At 38.7% G+C, this 15,211-nt stretch overlaps 1 protein-coding gene across 1 annotated transcript in view; it reads left to right on the forward strand.

The window, feature by feature from the left end:
* CAMK1D (calcium/calmodulin dependent protein kinase ID) overlaps positions 1–15,211 on the forward strand; it is a 225,370-nt gene that overhangs the window by 121,760 nt on the left and 88,399 nt on the right. Inside the window, exon 3 of the mRNA XM_063308179.1 lies at positions 11,166–11,240. Coding sequence (XP_063164249.1) covers positions 11,166–11,240 — 75 coding nt within the window. The remainder of the gene's footprint in view (positions 1–11,165; positions 11,241–15,211) is intronic.

Raw genomic sequence — 15,211 nt, forward strand, 5'->3', positions numbered from 1 at the left:
ATCTGGAAATTATAAAGATGGACAAATTAACCATCTTAATATGTAAGAAGTAAGAGATTTGAGAATAAAAATAGTTAAGAAACGGTATTGCTTTATTTATTCATTCATTCATTCATTCATTCATTCATTCATTCATTCATTCTTGCAGTATGGAAATATATTCAGTTGGATTTGATGGAATAATATGAATACTTGAATACTAAATTCAAAAGTGCCTTTCACTCTAAAAATAAATATTCAACATTATAGTCATTAAGTCAGTAATACAGCCTTTAGTTCAAACATTCAGCTGCACCATTCACTTTAAATTTAATTAGTCATAAATGCATTCGATATATAATTTTACATGTTTGTACATTTGTTAATAATAGCATTTACCATTTTACTGTATATATTATTAATAAATATCATATCTTTTTAACTGATATGATTTCTAAGGGCAAATAGAAAATTTCTAAAACTTTCTAAAATACCCTCAGCTGCAGGCAATAAAAACAGTGTCTTAGTTGATATATAAAATATTTAATAAAGAGCATTTATAATTATTTTCCAGTGAAATATCCTCATCCTTTCATATTATTGTCTGTCTGTGTGTATATACACACACACACAATCTCCCTCATATTTCAAAACAATTGACCCTTCACTTTTATGATTATATATGTGATCTTTATTCAAGTATTACTCAGCTCATTGTGTTCTTTAACTGAATTGCATCAACTGGAAAAAAAAAGTTGTGTGTGATTTATTATCAGGCAATATGGAACTTCCATCTCTTAATTAATCATATTTAATTTAAAACATGTATTTTGTCCTGTTAATTATAAGTACTCTCCCATGGCTCTGTACAATTTCAAATAAAGAATAGGAGTTAGCCAACTTTTCAAGCCAATGGATTGATTTGGAATTCTGAGAGCAAGTTGTAAACGCTCTCAGTTCTGCACAAAATGACTTTTACACTATTTACAACCAGTCACAGAACACCTATTTATCTTCTAGTGATGGCTGCCCAAAATGACCAAGAGTCTCTCTCTCACACACAACTGAACAACTTGTCTTCCTCAACCAAACTATGGGAGGAACCATAGGTAGGTCCACACTGGTACAGTTGCAATGAAGTTGCACATCGCCAGTCCGTCTAGCCCAGCGTTGCTCAACCTTGGCAACTTTAAGACGTGTGGACTTCAACTCCCACAATTCCCCAGCCAGCATGAAGTCCACACGTCTTAAAGTTGCCAAGGTTGAGCAACACTGTTCTAGCTCCTGAAGTGTCTCTATCATTCCGGCACCAAGACTGGAGAAACCATGAAGAAATATTGTAGGAAGAAGTAGAAGAAATATTAGATGACGTTTAGGAAGAGCCCAGCCCATCCTGTTAAAATTAGCTAGAATGCCAGTTCTAGGCTTCAACAAAACGCTGCAGACCTCCACAGATGATCCATGTCTGACTCAGCAATACCCAGTCAATGCAATACGGTTCCTCCAGGTGGCTGTCTTACTCGTTTTATCTTTACCTTCTCTGTTCACACGTCTTGTGTGGTTGGTCCTCAGCCATTCTTGCAATTTTAAAAAGCCACTTGCAGGAGATTGTGTTGCATGCTGAACTACTCTCTGCAAAGCCTGTTTGTTTTCCTTAGCTGAGGAAAATCCAGGTGTGATTTAATGCCAATTTAACATTACTGACATGCAGCCAAGGAACAATACTGTATTCACTGCACATACAAAAAACCTCTAATCATTTATTGAGTGAGCAAATAGCTGACACACCCACAGCAGAGTATGACAGAAGGGAAATGTTTTCTGCTCTATCATATAATTACTTGGCTCTTTTACCTGTGTAATACTGTGGGACTATATTTCTCAGCACTAATTTTGTGGGCTTGGCATTATTACCTACCAGCTAGCAGAAGTTTCTTGCCTATTGATTCTGTAGCTGTTTTCTTCTGTTTTTTAATTTTAGTTCTGGGATTTGTATGTAAATGTAGGAACTTTTGTGTATAACATCTGCAAATGCAAATCATTCCGGCAGTTTTGAGTTGAGCTTAGAGTTTTTAATTCACAAATGCGACATTTTCAAAGACAGCAAAGTGGATCTACCTCAAGAGATTTCTGGGGCCTTCACACCCTGTACCAAAAGAACTAACAGCTTGCAGCTTGACTGTCCAAGGATGTCATGCTTTTACTGTCCAGTGGTGACACTTAGTCCCTGTCCTGCTTTTTCAGAGTGTAAATCTATAGAACATGGAAAGTTTCATTGGATATCTGAATCAGGGAACGTCAACCTAATCACAGTTTCCTAATTATCAATACCAACCAATTTCTTTCTCCTTGATCTGTTCTCAAGTGCTTATTGCTGTAGAAGTTTGTGGAGATACCATCTTTGACCTCAGACTTCCTTAAGATCTATAGTTTCCCATGTTTGAGATATAAAAATGTAGTGGTTGTTCTGACTAAAATACTGATCCCTTCTAATGATGAGATAAATTGTTTCTGCCCTTGTTTTGAGTCTGTTGCTATGGTGACATAAAAACAGAAACGCTTGCTCTTGAGGGAATCCTGTTGAGAAGAAGGCCTCTAATCCTTCTTGCTTCTATAACAACTTTGGATTTTCTTCAACATCTGCAGCTCTTTTATCCAAGAGGGAATCTTCTATGCATCGTACAAACCCCACTTAAGACAACAGCTCCCAGAATTCCCCAGCCAGCATCTTAAACTTTCCAAGGTTGAGAAACACTGCCCTGTAGCATTTGTGATTGACTTCATTGTAATCTTAGGGTCTGGAACCATCATGTATACTATACTCTATCTGTCATTTTGATGGGGAGTGCTTGTGTTAAAGAAGAAACAGCAGTTACACAAATTGAAACGTTAGTGGACTACGAAGACCCAAAAAACCAGACAAACAAAATAAAAACACAGAGCAAAACTATAGCACCAAGAACCAGTTTGGTGTAGTGGCTGAAGCACCAGGCTAGAAATCAGGAGGTTGTGAGTTCTAGTCCCACCTTAGGCACAAAGCCAACTGGGTGACCTTGGGCCAGTCCCTCTCTCTCAGGCCTAGGAAGGATGCAAATCTCTTCTGAAAAATCTTGCCAAGAAAACTGCAGGGACTAGTCCAGGCAGTTTCTGGAGTCAAAAACTGACTTGTAGTCACACACACACACACAAAAAGCAGTGAGGACACTGGATAGTTAAAGGAAACTGGGAGCCTGCAAAATGGAAGATGCTGCAAAACAGGATAGAAATGGGAATAGAATGAGTATTATGGGGAAAGGCATGGCTGACCATCAAGCTCAGTAAATCTTTTGAAATTCCACTTGGAAGTAGAGTTTATACCATGGATACATATTTCTTTCAGGTTTTTCCTCAACTGATCAATATGGCCAAAATAGAAGAGACTTAGTCTTAATGATTGAAGGAGTTTCTGCAGTTCTAACAATATGACTCTAAATCATGGCTGGCTGGGGAATTCTGGGAGTCGATATCCTCACATCTTCAAGTTGCCAAGGTTGAGAAACACTGCTCTAAATTGTCAAAGCTGGAGGAGGAGGGGGTGAGGCACTGGTAAGCCTTTGCTTTGTTGAATCATGGCTTTCTGCCAGCTCATCATCTCAGCAAGAACGCTTCTGCTTTTCCATTTTGTCCAAGTGCTGAATATTTCAGGGTCCATTGCACAGATCCTAGACCTTCCCTAAACAAATCCTCATAAGCAGCAGGAACGGAACTACAAACTTTTCCAAGGCATTTCTTGACAAGGTGCAATTACAGAGCTGGGACAAAATAAGAGCTTCAGAGATTTCCAGCTTGCATTGCTTGGGATTCTGTCAATCACAAATAAGGAGCTTTGTGCTACAAAAGATGTAGAGGGTGTTTTTTTTTAAAGAAAGCTAGGGGCTGCAGGGAGAAGAACTCTAAAACAAGAATCCCCCCCCCCAATATACCTGCAGAGTCATAATTAGATGGTTGCAGAATTTTCTTATGTATTTTAGCCCCTTGTGTCAAAAGATTAAATGTTGTCAGATTTGAATAGACTCTTTCTACTCTGAGATGTATTGTTTGTTTCAGTAAATAAATGAACTTTAAACCAACAGTTCGCTTTCCCCAAATTGTACATTTAGTCAGTGTAACTTAGTTTTGCAATCTCTTTTTTTTAAAAATACAGCTGAATAATACTTGTGTTGACATTTACCAAATTAGATATTAATACTTGTGTTATCATCTACCAAATTAGTCTGGTGCTAGTGATGTTCTCTCTGTTTCTCTTTCTCTGCAAATTCAGATTGAAGAGTTCTGATCTGGCTTACCATGAAATTAAAGTTCACATCACAGAGAAGGAAGCTATAACATGCACTTGTGCTTCACTACCTATTTTGTAGCTCCTCAAACAATCCTAGGTTGCATTGCAAAGTTCATCAGCAAAACTACATCATGGGGAGTATCATTTTCTAACTTTGTGGCTGCCAAAAGGTTCCACATTCTCATTTTAAGAGTCAACAGCCCCCCTTCCCCACAAGAGGAAAAAAAAAGAATATTCCATCCTCCGTAGCCTTCTGAACTGAAAAAAGTTCTGTCTCTATGTAAAAGTGAAAACTTGACTAATTGCTTTTTCCCATTCCTCTCCCTTCTCCACAAAGGAAATGGCTCCATTTCAAGTTGTCTTAGACTGATTGTAAAAAGTTAATTATTTTTGCAGTAATTATCTATTTTGGTTGATTACCTTGCAGCATTTAATTTTCTCTGCAGACCTCCAGTCCTCTCTGTTTTCTGTGTAAGAAAATGATGAATCACCCTCCCCCTTTTGGCCATGTGCATTTTTAAAATAAAACCTGAGATCCAATGGATATATGCAGGATTAAGTATTTAATAGAAAGTATTCAGTACACAGTGGGAGGATAGTGGGTAGTATGTGGTGTGCTGCAAAGGAATGGAATTTTGTCACAGGAAGGAAAAATGGATGTCTAAGAAAGTGCTTCTGTCCAATTTGTTATGGACGTGAGGGTTGGGGACGCCAGGAGGAGCATAAAAATGGGTTGAATGCAGTGGGAATGGGACGTGTGTGAAAGAACAAGAAGAGAAGGGATGATGAATGAATTATGCATTGGACACAAAGTAAGGCACAGTATGAAGGAAGTATGTTGAGATGGGTTGACCATATAGAAAGAAGGAATGAGGACTGAATTTAAGAAGAAATATTAGCAGAAAGCCAATGGGTCAAGAGGAAGACTAAACTAAGACTAAGAAAGTTCAGATCCTGAAAAGAGAGGTGTGAAATTTAAAGACTAAAAAGGAGTGGATGACATGGCTTATGGATGTACTGCAGAAGAAACAATGATTGAAAGGTGTGAAGAGGTATACCAAATGGTGTCCGTGTAAGTTAGATTTAGCAATATTCCTTTCCATTTCTCACCTAAAGCCTTTAATTTCTTTGGATCGCTATTTGTTACCTTTTTTCTGCTGTAGGAATGCTAACCCCAGAAAGGAAGAGTGATGAGCATGTGTTGCTAGAGAGAAGAACATATGCCTTTGGTTTGAAAGCAAAACCAGCAAACAATTAAGCTTGAATCTTAGAGCAAGTTATCAAAATAATGTGCTTGCTGCTGTCAAATAAACGTTTTCTGGGACTAGGTTTTTAAATACATTAAGGAAAATTGTGTACAGAAATGAATACATAGGGAAAGACAGCCATAACAAGGGCATTTGTTAGGGGAAACTGCTTGCAAAAAAATCTATAGGTATGAGAACTTCTCATACAAAGCTATGTAGAAATATTTGTACAGGCTTTTTTTCACAACAAATTATAAATTGTTCTGGAAACAGCATGGAATGAATTTTTTACTTTAAACAAGTGTGGATGTTATTGAAAGCAAAACGTATTTCTAATAGATGGTTGACAATATTAACTTCAAGAAATGTTCAAATACACAAAATCGTCAATTTTAGAACCCCATATCTCTTAATATTATCCTCTGCCTATAGTATGACATAGCAGAGTAAAGCAGAAGGAAAGGTAGGATCTCTCTGTCCAGATAGATAGCTAATACCAATCAAAGCCAATATCTGTAGCTCAGGGTTGAATTGTGGCGTCCTTGGTGCTCTCTGAGCCTTGTTGTTTTCTTGCAGGCATTTCATTGCCAGACTAGGCAGCATCTTCAGTGCTAATACAATATCTCTTGACTATAATTTCCATATGTAACATAATATTTATTTATTACAGACATTTCTGTGCTTGTTCAACTAAGTGCCTTACAATTGTCAGATCTGTTTCCAAAATCATGAGAACCAGAATTTGCTTTTACACCAGTACACTGGAAAATTTAAATTATTAGATTAATTGAGGACATAGCTCTGCCAATATTAATTATATTTCAGTTATGTTCATTCAGTGGGAAAACATAATGCACATGTTTAATTCTATTACTGCTCTTAGTGAGACTTAAATCACGGAATTTCAGTTGACTCATTCTACAAATAATAATTTCTCCCATTTAATTATGAGAACCAGTGCTTTGAATAAAATTCAGACCATGGCTGATTTTGAATCTGTGAACCAAATTTTCTGCCTCTTTTATTATTTTGAACTCCAAAATGATCAGCATAGATTATTTTGATTGCTACCCATGTTTCAGGGCAAAGTGCTAAATGCTTGAATAATGGACCATCCTTTCAAGTAAGGCAGTCTTCAAGTCAAGCCTGACTCTTGGTGACCTTGGGAACACCTCCATGCATCTTCCTTCCCAAGAATGCAGAAGTGGCTTGCTGCTGACTTCTCACGTGTTTTTTACTTCCCCATCCATTTTATAGCTCTGAGATTTCTCATCCAATTGCTAATACAGACTCGAAGACTGCTTACTCTTTAAGCCTAACCATGGTTAATCAGGTGCTGCCCCCTGTTGCTTAATTTTGGAAAAGAGCCTCTTAGTCTTGCAAAATAAGTTAATGGGGCTTTGTATACTGTTGATAAATGAACTTATTTTGAGTCAAGCTCTGTTAGTTTGTCCTGTTTCATTTATAGTGTATGTACCTTTGAGTCAGTGTTGACTCCTGGCAATGGCCTGGACAAGTCCCTGTAGTTTTCTTGGCAAGATGTTTCAGCAATGGTTTGCCATTGCTTGCTTCCTAGGGCTGAGAAAGTGAGTGATCCACGGTCACCCAGCTGGCTTTGTGCCTAAGCGGGGACTAGAACTCACGGTCTCCCAGTTTCTAGCCTGATGCCTTAACCACTGCACCAAACTGGTTCTCACATCATTCACAGAGGTTCAGTGAATAGATATCTGGCATATAGGAGAATCTGTCTCTGTCTCCATCTCCATCCCCATCTTAATTTGAGGTATAACATGTGAAAAAATATGCAAGTTGGTTATGACCACACCATGTTTAACATGTGCTGTGCATGCAACACACATTTTAAAAAAAGGATTGAGACTTCAGTTGCGTGTTTGCAACCATGATCCTAACTTTTTGTATACTCCCTCCACATAGAACAAGGTTTCCCAAACTCTGAGGTGTACCTACCTTGGGGAGGTGCAGACAGAGTCCAAGGGAGGTGTGAAGAGCCTTCTAGTTCCATTGTTACAATAAACCCATCTTTCCCACCTTTTCATTGTATTGTTTTCATTGTTCATTTGTGTTCATTTTGGTTTTCGGATTTTTACGGGGGGTGTTTACATCAAGATTACGCTAAAGAGAAGTGTGGTGGAAAAAAGTTTGGAAACCCTTGCTATAGAAGCCCTTGGTGGATCCGCTTGTAACTTGGACCTCAGGGCTGAAGTCCCAGATCCAAATGAACCCACAAAAGTAGCAAATCCGGCATCAAGCTCATAGAAGCAGGATCCACTGCTTCTCGCCACAATGTCCTTCCCTTTTTATTTCTTTAAAGCACCTTTATAGGTAGGAGTGGGTAACTGAGCAGGTGTACTTTCTGTTCAGTTTCTCAATGATATGGTGATGATTCTCAAGTAAATACGTATATCAGTGATTATTTAAAGTTCTTCTCTAATTCTCTTGGGCTGAGGAAGGGCTCTTTTAGCTTTGGATCTAAAATTGCCTTGAAATACCACATTTCACAGAGCAACGTTGGAATAAACAATTAAGGCAACCTAGATATTATGAGGTAGAAATGGCATGTTTCAGCAATATAGATATATAGCAGTGTTTCTCAACCTTGGCAACTTTAATATGTGTGGACCAACTCCCAGAATTCCCCAGCCATATCCTCAAGGAGTGAGCTGTGTGAGTGCACTGCTTATCTACAGTTGAAGCTTGCTGGTTTTCATCTTCCTGCATATATTTCCTTAAATAATGTTATGGGTAAATTGGAATGAGGTGGCCACACTACACAAAAATAAAGACTTCTTTGAGATGAGCTCAGCCCTCAGCGATTTCACAGACGTCTCCATCTTGCTTTCTTGGCAACATTATGGAACTGGTTTGCCATTGCCATCTTCCAGGATGTGCACTGCAGTCTTTAAATTCCTTGGTGGACTCCCCTCCAAGTATTAACCAAATCCACCCCTGCTTAGCTTTTTTTTTTTTCCCCAAAGAAACCATGGTCAGCTTAGTGCTACCCTTCCCATACCCAACTTTGGTGTGCATGCTTACCCTGGTTGTAAAATGTGAGTGATTTCCACAAGCTGATAGAGATGTCCTATTCCAATGGTCAGTTAGTATCCCACTTAATTAGTATTCAACCTAAATCTAGGAATTGCCTATTAGCTGTTTTTGCCTGTTTACTGTGAAATCTGCACAGATTTATCTGTTTATTCTTAGTTGTGCACGGTCTCCTCTTGTATGTGGCATTTCCTGCTTGTCTTAATTAATATTTTATTCCTTACAGCTAAATGATTCCTCACTTTGGGATTAATGCAAATTAATCGTACACACTGGAAATTGTTTAAGCAGTAATACCAGCAAGAGGATTTGCTGATGAGAAGCTAATTAAACTGTGGTCCACCGAGCCATGATGCTTCTTTTTAAGAAGTTGTTACTAAAATGAGCCCAGGCTCTAAAGCTCAGGTGGATTTGTGACAGAGATGACCTACAGTTTAATGTATGACTTCCGTGTTAAAATAAGGTGCATCACTCTTAGTTCATTGGAACTGTCTTTAAATAATTGTTTAATTGTTCTGCATACATGAGAATGTTGCAGGGGATAATGTTCTTCGTGATCAAATGACACATAAGAACCATGCATAGAGACATAGATACAAGCATATCCTTCCCTTCACGGTGTCTCCTTTTGAGTAAGCAACACTGCGCAGAGCACAGACGAGGATTAAGTCAAACCCAAATAAAACAAAGGAATGCGATAAGAAAAAGAAAAGATAGCCATCACCAACACATTTCATTTTACTTCTCCATACCTTTCCTTCCTTGCAAGCTAATCTTGATTCTGCTATGCCAATACCTTGTTTCATCTACTGCCTTTCGATCTTTTAAGTTTCTCACTTTTTCGTTACTGGGATTCTCCATCCAAACATGCCTTTCTCATGACCCATTCACTCTTCCTTCATACAGCTGGTCTGCAATTCAGTCCTCATTCATTCCCTCTGTATGATCAAACACCTCAGCTACTTCTTTCATATTGGGCATTCATTTTGGTATTCAGTCTGCATTCATTCACCAGCCATCCATCTATTCTTGTTTTATCGTATACAGTATCTTTCTTAAGTACCCAAGAATTACCACCACATTCAACTTACTTTTATGTTTCTCTTGGCACATCCAACTCTCAGCTCCATAACAAAGAGAGAAGAGTCATGGTTCTAACTACCTCTTGTCATCATTTTCATGTCTCAGTTTCTCCATTCCATTTTCCTATTTTTAGTCAACATGCTATAAAAATTCATCTACCTACTCCAGTTTTTCCCAAGTGTTTTATAATGTGCAATCTTCACTCCATTTCCTTGTCAGATACAACTATCTTGCCTACATTTATTTATTTATTTATTTATTTATTTTTCAAATTTTATCACCTCCCATCTCCCCTGAAAAGGGGGACTCTGGGCAGTTTACAATAAAATTAACATTAAAACAATAAACATACAAAAATACAAATACAAATAGCCAAATATACATAAAAGTTAAAGTATAAAATCCAAGTGGCGATAAGATCTGATTCAGTGAGGTGGGCTCTATGGCGCCAACCACCCCCAGGAAGAACTGTTCCCCTTCCCACCCCAGGCGAGGCAGCAGAGCCAGATCTTCAAGTTCTCCTGGAAGGCCAGGAGTGAAGGGGCATGCCTCACCTCTGGGGGCACAGTGTTCCAGAGGGTGGGAGCTACTTCAGAGAAAGCCCACTTCCTGGACCCTGTCAAACGAAATTCTCTTACCAACGGGGTCTGTAGCATGCCCTCTCTGCATGAGCGGGTGGGAGGGGTTGATGTCATGGGGATGAGACGGTCCCTGTTGCCTAAGTGTTGGGCTGTTTCTGTAACACTGATGGCTAATAATTCTATGATTGTTTATTTAATTAGGGTCTTCTTTTTTTCTTTTCATGCTGTTTTTAATTTATGTTTGATGTTATATATGCTGTCTAGAGCTTCTATGAAAATTGAGGTGACCTACAGTATACATTGACTGAACAAATAAAATTTGTATTGCTTCACACTGTCTAATGTTTTCTGCAAATCATTTGGGTTCTTAGCCAACAACATGGCATCATCTGCATACAAAAGTACACGTATATTCATCTCCCTAACCAACACACCTCTAACATCACTAGAAGCATTCCTTAAATATTTATCCATAAATATATTAAATAAATATGGAGACCTCACACTTCCTTGTTTACTTCCTGTTCAGTGTCAATCCATTCCCTAATCGTTCTATTCATTCTCATGCATGCTTTGCTTTCATCTTCTGAGATGGAACCAACATACCTTAAGAATCAATATGCTGTATAAAAATTAGCGTTTCCTATAACTCATTATACTATTATCTCTGATATGGCCAATGCCAGCTGCTCCAATTTTTATTTTATATAACTATATTGTTTGCCATACTTTCCCATTCACTGACTAATTAGCATTTCTCCAGAGTTGTAGCTAAATCTGACGCTAGATCAGTTGTAAATGGAACCTGCAACCTCTACACTGATTTAGATAAAACAGTTAATTACACCAATGCGTTTTCCCTGGGCTTACCTTGTCCTACTCTCTTTTATGCAGGATCAAGCATGAAAATATTGTGGCACTGGAAGACATATATGAGAGCTCAAGCCACTTGTATCTGGTTATGCAACTGTGAGTATCAGCTGTAAAGAATCTTTTTATCAAATTGGCCATATGCACATAATAATGTCTGTTCCAGAATCCTATAAAACTCTGGAAATCAACTTTTCTCCAAGATAATTTCTTTGTGGGATTCATTTTGTGAAACTTCACTATAAAACCAACTTTGAATATCTGGACATGGTTCAACCAAGGTTTTAGTCATCCCTCAGAATGAGAGAGCAACAGTGGCCTTGAAACAGATCGCACCTATGCACACTCTCTGTACATGTGGATCCCAGAGGGCCTGCCGATTTCCAGAGGTGCTCTGAAGGATGAAACAGCATAAGGAACTTGTAGAGCTCCACTAGAGGAAAACAAAGAGTGAACTTGACTGACCCTTGGGAGGGGACAAGGGGTTGGGTCCATGTAGTGGTGAATGTTTCTCTGTGGGGGCCTTGGACCCGATGGAACTGAAAATTTTTCTTCTGCTTCTTTGCTTTGATTGGTAATTTTTCTTCTGTCTCCAACCTTCCCTTGTTAAGAAAAGTTGTTGAGAAGGTGATTGGACTACAGCTCAAGAGAAGTAGATTATCTGGACTTCTTCCAGTCACAATTCAAGCCTGGCCATAGTACTAAGACAGCATTGGTTGAACTGGTTGATGGTGGGCTTGGGATGGGTGGGCTAAGGGGAGGCGTGCTGGGTTCTCTTTGTTTCTCTGGAGCCAGTTTGAGCCTAAGACCTCTGCTTTGTGAGGTGCCTCAGGGTTGTACTCTCTCCCTACTCCTATTTAACATTACAAGAAGCCACTGGGTGAGGTCATCTGTCAGCATGGGATACATTATCATCAGTATGCTGACGATACCCAGTTGCACACTGCTACTTAGTGCCACCATCTTTCTTCCAACACTAGCCAAGTGGTGCTGCCAAGGGTCTTTCCCAGGGCTTGGAGGCTGTGAGGGTTTGGATGGGGGAAGAACAGGCTTTGGTTCAACCCTGGTAAGGTCCTCCAGAAATTTAACTCTGCATGAGGGAGGCAATTCCGTGGTCAGAGTTGGTGTGCAACTTGGGGGTCCTCCTAGACTCAAGACTCCTATTCAAAGAGCAAGTAACAGCTGTGGCTAGGAGGACCTTTTCTTAAGCTCATCTTGTACACCAACTGTACCTGGACCAGGATGTTGTGCTCATAGTGACTCACACCTTAGTCATCTCCCATCTGGATTACTCTAATGTGCTCTACGTGGGGTTGCCCTTGAAGAGCATTTGAAAGCTGCAGCTGGTCCAGAAGCTGGTCTAACTGCAATGAAGGCAGTTTTTGGCATTTCTTGTTATGCCCATATAACATCATTGCTCCACAAGCTGCATGGGCTCCCAGTGGACTTCCAAGCACAATTTAAGGTGCTGGTCATCACCTGTAAAGCTTTACATGGCATTGGGCCAGGCTATTTGTGGGACTGCCTGTCTCCCATTGTCTCTGCTTGCCCCATCAGTTCCAGCAGGTCCTTTCTTTCTTTCTTTCTTTCTTTCTTTCTTTCTTTCTTTCTTTCTTTCTTTCTTTTTTGTTTCTACCATCTCTTTATTCATTAAAAATTTCTACAAAAAAAAATTCTACAAAACATATATACAAAAGATTTTCCAACAAAATAAATTGACCAAAAAAAGATCAATATACATTTCTATACATCTTACTATAATGTCTTATGATTTTAACTTTTCTTTTTCCTAAGAAAAATAGGTGTGTCAACATATACAAATCATATAAATAAGAAGTTTCCGACTAAACTAGCTGAAATTTAAGGAAATGTGGCAACCAGTTTTAGACTACCTGTATGCAATTGATGAAAATGAAGCAATGATATTGGGTTTTGTATTGTAAAGATATTTTGAAATAAATAGTAAAATAAGAGTTCAAAATTATCGGGAGTTACATTAGGGGTCCTTTCCATCAAACAATGTCATCTGGTTGGACCCAGGAATCGAACATTCTCTGTGGCATTGCTCACCCTATGGAACAGATCCCTCCAAAGATCCAGTCGGTGCCCATTCTGACAGCCTTTCATAAGACATTAAAGACTGGGCCAGATGGTTAGATGATCTCTGCTGGTTAACGTTGGGTTTGTTTAAGTGGGGGTTGTGTTTGTGACTTCAGGCATTATGTTTGGTTTTCTAAACTATTGCTTTTAATTTGTTATGCTGACAAGAGTCACTTTTGTCAGATGGGTGGCCAATATAAATTGTTTAAATAAAACAGTCAGTCAATCCATCCATCCTGGGCCATATCAACTCTTCCTTGCTTATTTGTTACACCATTTTTCCCCCCAAGAGTTGGACCTTTTCTCCCATCAAAAGCCTGCTAACAGGAGCATCCACAGGATGGGGTTGTCAAAAAAGTCAAGGTAGCACTGCATCCACATGATTGAAACCCTGCCCATGTCTAAAAGGGTCATGGCTTCAGTCACACAAAGACAGTTTCCATCTTGACTTTTTTTGGCACAAACACACACTCATCATCACAGATGCCACTGCCTGCTCAGCATCTTTCTCTAGTTTTTGCCAGTGGATGAAATTCGTCTGTCTTTTAGAGAAATTTATTTATTTTTACCATCTGCTACATTTTAATTTTATAAGTTCCTTAGGTTTTTTGTTTGTTTTTTAACTATTACACATTCGCATTTCCAACTATTGCATATTGTTGTTTCAAGTTCTGCTAATTCCCCCTTGAGTTTATTTGGCAGAAAGATAGTTTAATCCATTAGAAAATAATAAAAATAATAAAAATAATGGCAAAAGTTGAAAGGATATACATATATAATACTAACTCCCTTCTGTTGCTAAGAAATGATTCAACTGTAGTCCTAATCCCTATTTTAAAGTTTTGATTTTAAAAAGTGCAGCATAACATAAAAATGATAATCAATTAAACATGCATCATTTCTTCAGTTCAGTATAAGATTGAGCATCCTTGGGTAATTTTTTGTTAGATTGGAAACTGATCTGTTGATACAGAAGTCAGCAGATGTGCGTATTTTATTGGCTCTCATCTCATTAGCTGCAACATTTCCGTTGCTTTGTTGCAGCTTGCAAGTTTTATTTTTCACTCCGTGGCTCTGCACGAGAGAAAGCAAACAGGAGGTTTCCCTTACGGTTAAAATAACTGCCTGCAATTCATTTTAAAACCCAGGCCATAATATATTGCCTTCTATTTTTGCAGATAGGCCTGGTTTGCATAATTTCTCCTACCAATTTGCAGTTCCCATTCCAGTATGCAAATCCCATACAAGTCAGTCTCACAACGTTCCTCCAAGCTGCAGAAGAAAAAAAAAAAAAAAATACTGTCATGCTTTCCAGGGTTCACCAAATTGTTCTCTTCTGCTGCTGACCAAACACACATCCATGATCTTAGGGGAAATAATAATAATTCGGAATTGGACTGTGCATAGTTCCGGGCAGCAGTTTTCATAACAGAACTGTGACCTACAGCCTTGGAAACACAGAAAAGGCTATAGGATATGAGAAATATAAAACAAAAGGCTTCTTGATGTGCTGGCACTGCGACTCCCAGAATGCCTACCCAGTTGGGCCATGTTGGCTGTGAATTCTGAAATTCATAATTCCAAAATACATGGGGAACACGGGATGGGAAAAAATAATCATGTTTTAGGCAGTCTTCTTTTACGTTGGAGCATTAGCATGTTCAATTAAGAGCTTCCCCCTTTAGCTGAACTTGCCCTCCAAGACAACATATAATTTAAAAATACAGCGCAAGGCTGACGAAGGGAGCCACAAGTGTCTATTTATAACTTTCCCTTTTTATAACAATTTTCTGTTTATAACTACAGTACCCAACTGCAGTCAACGTTATTGCAGCGGTTTTTGTTTGTTGGTTGGTTTTATGTTCAAATAATACCAAGAGATAATCCTGAAGAGCGATTGTTCAAGTTCTGGTCGTCCCCCCCACCACCAAAAAAAGTGTGTGGACAGGAGCTGTCAACTGTAACTCTTT

The sequence above is a fragment of the Candoia aspera genome, chromosome 7, assembly GCF_035149785.1.
Source record: "Candoia aspera isolate rCanAsp1 chromosome 7, rCanAsp1.hap2, whole genome shotgun sequence".
In the NCBI taxonomy this organism is placed as follows: Eukaryota; Metazoa; Chordata; class Lepidosauria; order Squamata; family Boidae; genus Candoia; species Candoia aspera.